Source organism: Solea solea, chromosome 12, assembly GCF_958295425.1.
Source record: "Solea solea chromosome 12, fSolSol10.1, whole genome shotgun sequence".
Taxonomy (NCBI): Eukaryota; Metazoa; Chordata; class Actinopteri; order Pleuronectiformes; family Soleidae; genus Solea; species Solea solea.
The window spans coordinates 2,243,695-2,249,613 of NC_081145.1; the positions used below are offsets into that span (position 1 = coordinate 2,243,695).

General features: G+C 36.4%; 1 protein-coding gene across 1 annotated transcript; it reads left to right on the forward strand.

Annotated features, from left to right (window-relative positions):
• The first annotated feature begins 887 nt into the window (after positions 1-887).
• Positions 888-4,903, forward strand: gins3 (GINS complex subunit 3). Its single transcript, XM_058646401.1, has 3 exons — positions 888-1,240; positions 3,824-4,057; positions 4,516-4,903. Exons 1-3 carry the CDS (start codon positions 1,070-1,072, stop codon positions 4,744-4,746), a joined length of 636 nt encoding a protein of 211 aa, XP_058502384.1. The 5' UTR covers positions 888-1,069; the 3' UTR covers positions 4,747-4,903.
• The last annotated feature ends 1,016 nt before the right edge of the window (positions 4,904-5,919 follow it).

The following is a 5,919-nucleotide window of genomic DNA, read 5'->3' on the forward strand; positions in this document are numbered from 1 at the left end:
AGCACTCACTCTCCCACACCAAAGTCCAGAGACAAAATCAGTGATTTTAGCTGCAGGGACACAGAAGCTGCTGGTCCTCTGCTGCCTCGTGTGGTCACTTTGTGGATCAAGAACTCCTGAAAATCACTGATTTTCTCTATGAGGTTTGGTGTGGGAGAGTGAGTGCTTTACAAACTTCTGTCTCACAGTGAGATAACGACGTGATCATGTGACATAGATATCGTAGACTTAATCTGACGTAGATTTTATTCCACAAGTCTTTTGTTAAAGTGGCTAAAAACTCAAATTTTTCTTGTGTCTCTGCTGTCGGCCATGTTTTCATTTGAAACACACACACACATACACACACAAAGCAACAAACAAAAGTAAACTCTGAACTATCCCTTTAACTGGGACGTGAGACGCTCCTGATGTGAATAAACATATGAAGATGATTTATGAGGACGACGATGTTTAAAGAACCAAAATCATACAAACAAACTGCATTTATGAAAAGCTACTGTAAACAAATGGTGGAATAAAATTGTGCTATAGATGACAGAGTGTGGTTTGAGCTTCGTTCTGCGACACTACTCTTGTTATTTTATAGATTTAAAGACAAATTGAGAGAAAGAAAAAAAAAGAAAACAGCATGAATTCTGAGATTAAAGTTAAAAAATGAATCTCAGAATTCATGTTGTGTGGCCCTAACGCTCTTCCGTATTATTCCGAGTTCATTTGTTAAAGTGTCGTTAAATGACGACGAAAACACTGTGTTCGATCACGATGAGTCGATTACTTTGGTCTAGGCAGAGAGAGAGCGAGCGCGAGCTCAAAGCAGCGCTCTGATTGGCTCACATGTGCTGGCGCGAAAATGACAAACAGGAAGTAAACGGAGAAGAGTCTGCGGGTCTGCAGCTGGACCTGCTCGGGTGAAGAAGAGTCCGCGGTGAAGAAGAGTCCGCGGTGAAGAAGAGTCTCCGGTGAAGAAGAGTCTCCGGTGAAGAAGAGTCCGCGGTGAAGAAGAGTCTCCGGTGAAGAAGAGTCTCCGCCGGGCTTTTCGTCCCGGGTTTGTCTCTTGAACACAAACATGGAGACGCAGTCGTATTTCCCGGTCCCTCCTGGAGTTGCAGTGGAGGAGAATTTTCTGTCGCTCGACGACATTTTACTGACTCATGAGAGACTTCCAGTCCGGACAGAGTGTGTCTTCCCCCGGCTGGGCTTCCTGGACAAGTCCACGGACACGCAGGACATTTCAGAGGTGAGTAAAGGTTCATTTATCACATGATCACGAACAACAGTCGATCCTTTAGTCGACAACGGCCCAGTTTTACGTTTTTATGTCTACAACAAATGTCAGTACGTCAAACTCTATTCATATTTTCTTAATGTATTCACTTGTCCTTGTTTAATGAGCCATTGATGCGGGAGAGAGTTTTGTTAACATTGTTTATGAATAAAACGAGACCATGTTTAAAATTCGCCATATTCAAATCCATCCAAAAGTAAATTGGGAGTCGACATAAACACTGTTAGGTCCTGGAAATGATTCAGTTTGAATGATCTTTCTTTTAAGGAGCAAAGAAAGTAGAAAATATTCACATTTAAGAAGCTGGAAAATGTCAGAAAGTAGAAAATATTCACATTTTAAGATGAAAAATGTCAGAAAGTAGAAAATATTCACATTTAAGAAGCTGAAAAATGTCAGAATGTAGAAAATATTCACATTTAAGATGAAAAATGTCAGAAAGTATAAAATATTCACATTTAAGAAGCTGAAAAATGTCAGAATGTAGAAAATATTCACATTTAAGAAGCTCATAATTGTCAGAAAGTATAAAATATTCACATTTTAGAAGCTGAAAATTGTCAGAAAGTATAAAATATTCACATTTAAGAAGCTGGAAAATGTCAGAAAGTATAAAATATTCACATTTAAGAAGCTGGAAAATGTCAGAAAGTATAAAATATTCACATTTAAGAAGCTGGAAAATGTCAGAAAGTAGAAAATATTCACATTTAAGAAGCTGAAAAATGTCAGAAAATAGAAAATATTCACATTTAAGAAGCTGAAAAATGTCAGAATGTAGAAAATATTCACATTTAAGATGAAAAATGTCAGAAAGTATAAAATATTCACATTTAAGAAGCTGAAAAATGTCAGAATGTAGAAAATATTCACATTTAAGAAGCTGAAAAATGTCAGAAAGTATCAAATATTCACATTTAAGAAGCTGAATAATGTCAGAAAGTATAAAATATTCACATTTTAGAAGCTGAAAATTGTCAGAAAGTATAAAATATTCACATTTTAGAAGCTGAAAATTGTCAGAAAGTAGAAAATATTCACATTTAAGAAGCTGAAAAATGTCAGAAAGTAGAAAATATTCACATTTAAGAAGCTGGAAAAAGTCAGAAAGTAGAAAATATTCACATTTAAGAAGCTGGAAAATGTCAGAAAGTAGAAAATATTCACATTTAAGAAGCTGAAAAATGTCAGAAAGTATAAAATATTCACATTTAAGAAGCTGGAAAATGTCAGAAAGTATAAAATATTCACATTTAAGAAGCTGGAAAATGTCAGAAAGTAGAAAATATTCACATTTAAGAAGCTGAAAAATGTCAGAAAATAGAAAATATTCACATTTAAGAAGCTGAAAAATGTCAGAATGTAGAAAATATTCACATTTAAGATGAAAAATGTCAGAAAGTATAAAATATTCACATTTAAGAAGCTGAAAAATGTCAGAATGTAGAAAATATTCACATTTAAGAAGCTGAAAAATGTCAGAAAGTATCAAATATTCATATTTAAGAAGCTGAAAAATGTCAGAAAGTATAAAATATTCACATTTTAGAAGCTGAAAATTGTCAGAAAGTATAAAATATTCACATTTTAGAAGCTGAAAATTGTCAGAAAGTAGAAAATATTCACATTTAAGAAGCTGAAAAATGTCAGAAAGTAGAAAATATTCACATTTAAGAAGCTGGAAAATGTCAGAAAGTAGAAAATATTCACATTTAAGAAGCTGAAAAATGTCAGAAAGTAGAAAATATTCACATTTAAGAAGCTGGAAAATGTCAGAAAGTAGAAAATATTCACATTTAAGAAGCTGAAAAATGTCAGAATGTAGAAAATATTCACATTTAAGATGAAAAATGTCAGAAAGTATAAAATATTCACATTTAAGAAGCTGAAAAATGTCAGAATGTAGAAAATATTCACATTTAAGAAGCTGAAAAATGTCAGAAAGTATCAAATATTCACATTTAAGAAGCTGAAAAATGTCAGAAAGTATAAAATATTCACATTTTAGAAGCTGAAAAATGTCAGAAAGTATAAAATATTCACATTTTAGAAGCTGAAAATTGTCAAAGTATAAAATATTCACATTTTAGAAGCTGAAAATTGTCAGAAAGTATAAAATATTCACATTTAAGAAGCTGAAAAATGTCAGAAAGTAGAAAATATTCACATTTAAGAAGCTGAAAAATGGAACGGGTTTTAACTATAAAAAAACACCTAAATTATCTAAAATATCAAAGTAGTTGGCAGTTATTTTAGTAATTGATTAATAATTGACATGAAACCGATCAGGAAATAATCACTAACATGTTGAAGTGCTTGAAGCTTAAAAATAACTCAAATTAAAAAAATTCCATCTAAAAACTTTCCTCACGGTTTCATTCACAGACTTTTGTCTTGAGAAGTTTCGACATGAATCCATGAGTCGGGTTAGGGTTATTATTCTCATAATATAACGACTTTATTCTTGAAAGATTACGACTTTATTCTCATAATATTACGACTCCATCATTGTTGCCGTGTCCTCCGTCATCTCAGGGAACAAAGATGGAGCTTCCTCTGTGGCTGAGCAAAGCTCTGTACGAGAGGAAGAGGAGGGTTTTGTCTGTGGAGCTGCCGAAGGTCTACAGAGAAGGCTGGAGGACGGTGTTCAACGCCGACCCCAACGTGGTGGACCTTCACAAGATGGGGCCGTACTACTACAGCCTGGGATCTCAGCTGCTTCATTTCGACAGCCCAGAAAACCCAGACATCGCTCAGACGCTGCTGCAGGTGACGACGTCAATGATTTCTTTGTTTTTATGGAGCAAAGAAACCAGAAAATATTCACATTTAAGAAGCTGAAAAATGACAAAGTAGGAAATATTCACATGTAAGTCGCGCACTAGACAACGTGTTCTAGTCATACAGTTGATTTTCCTGTGGTGCTGTACCAAACACTACCACTAGGGTGTGTAGGTGGGTCAGAAAAGATTCCACTGCAGTCTGTGGGCCTTTCCCACATCACAAGGTTCAGACAAACTAAGAAAGCTCATTTGATTTAAATAAGTTATTCAGTGTCTGTTTTTACAGCTGCACTGATGAATCCATGAATAAATTAATCTGCAGCTTATTTAATAACTGATTTATCTGAAAGTAGAAAATATTCACATTTAAGAAGCTGGAAAATGACAAAGTATGGATGTGTGCCATATTTAACGGGGCACGTGTGCTGCATGGATTGTCCTCAGACGTTCATCGGTCGGTTCCGGCGGACCATGGACTCGTCTCAGAACGCCTACAACGAGGACACGTCGGCTCTGGTGCAGCGTCTGGACTCTCTGGAGAAAGTTCTGTTCAGGTCTGGACAAAGTGGACTGAACGATTTCCAGAGCTGGGAGAAGGGTCAGGCCGCTCAGCTGACCGCCTCCACGCTGGTCCTCAACTACCGCAAGAGGAAGCTCGCCGAGGTTCAGCCGTGAATGTTTTCTTCTCACCTGGACACACGGCAGGTGACAGGTGTGTCCCACTCAGTCCCTGAAGATTCATGCATTCACACATGATTCACCCACACTTGAGAAAAGTCTGACCTGGATGTGAAACACTGTTGAAATACAAATAAAATCATCCATTCATGCATTTTCTCCACTGCTGTCTTCATGAAGAGTTTCTCACTCTCAACTTTGTCTTTGGTCCAAATCACAACGATGTGATTTTATTTAGTTTTTCAAAATGAGTTCATTTTTATTCGGTTTGTTTTTATTTTTTTGTAAACGCTTCTTTTTAGTTGTTTGTTTTTTTTTCATTATTTTTTTAATGTTAGTTTTTTTTTAATTATTATTATTGTTTTTTTTAAATCTACTTATTCTAAATTTACTTCCACCCATTGCAACAGCTTTACTAGTCACTAGTTTGTGTTTGTGTGTTTGTGTGTTTGTGTGTTTGTGTGTCGTAGAACAGCGGTCTCAACCCCTGGAGAGAATACATAACTTACTGTATCTGTTATGTATTATGCAAATCTCATTCTGAACGATGTTTTATTTTGGAAAATTACCAGATTCTCTCCGCGCTCGTCTGTCAACTGTCACCTCACACTGACCCGAACCCTTGGACGTCACAACCAGTGCGCATGCCACTGACGTGCGGCTGCACTCTGGGCAGCACAGTTAGTGCGATGTTACAAGGACGCTGCTAATAAAGTTGCATACACAGTGGATTCACGTTTGTCATTATTATTATTATTATTGTTGTTGTTGTTATAGTAAGAAAATAGCAGTTTTCCGCTGCAGTTTTTCGTATCATTTTATTTTGTTGTATTTATCTGCCGCACCTTAAAGGCCGGTCTGTGACGCAAAAAAAGGTTGGAGACCGCTGGCGTAGAAAACCATGTTGTGATGACTCCGCCCACTTTGTGGAGGATCTATAGTGATGGAAAATGATACCAAACTGTGTAGAGCCACGTCAAAGCGGCATATGTGTGTTAATGTAGGTCAGCTGATGGTCAGTCAGTTAATCACAGCTCACTGAACACGTCGATGTTTCCTCTGCACTGATGATACTGATCATACAGATTATACACTGATGATGCTGATGATACTGATGATGCCGATGATGACGCTGATCATACACTGATCATACAGATCATACACTGATGA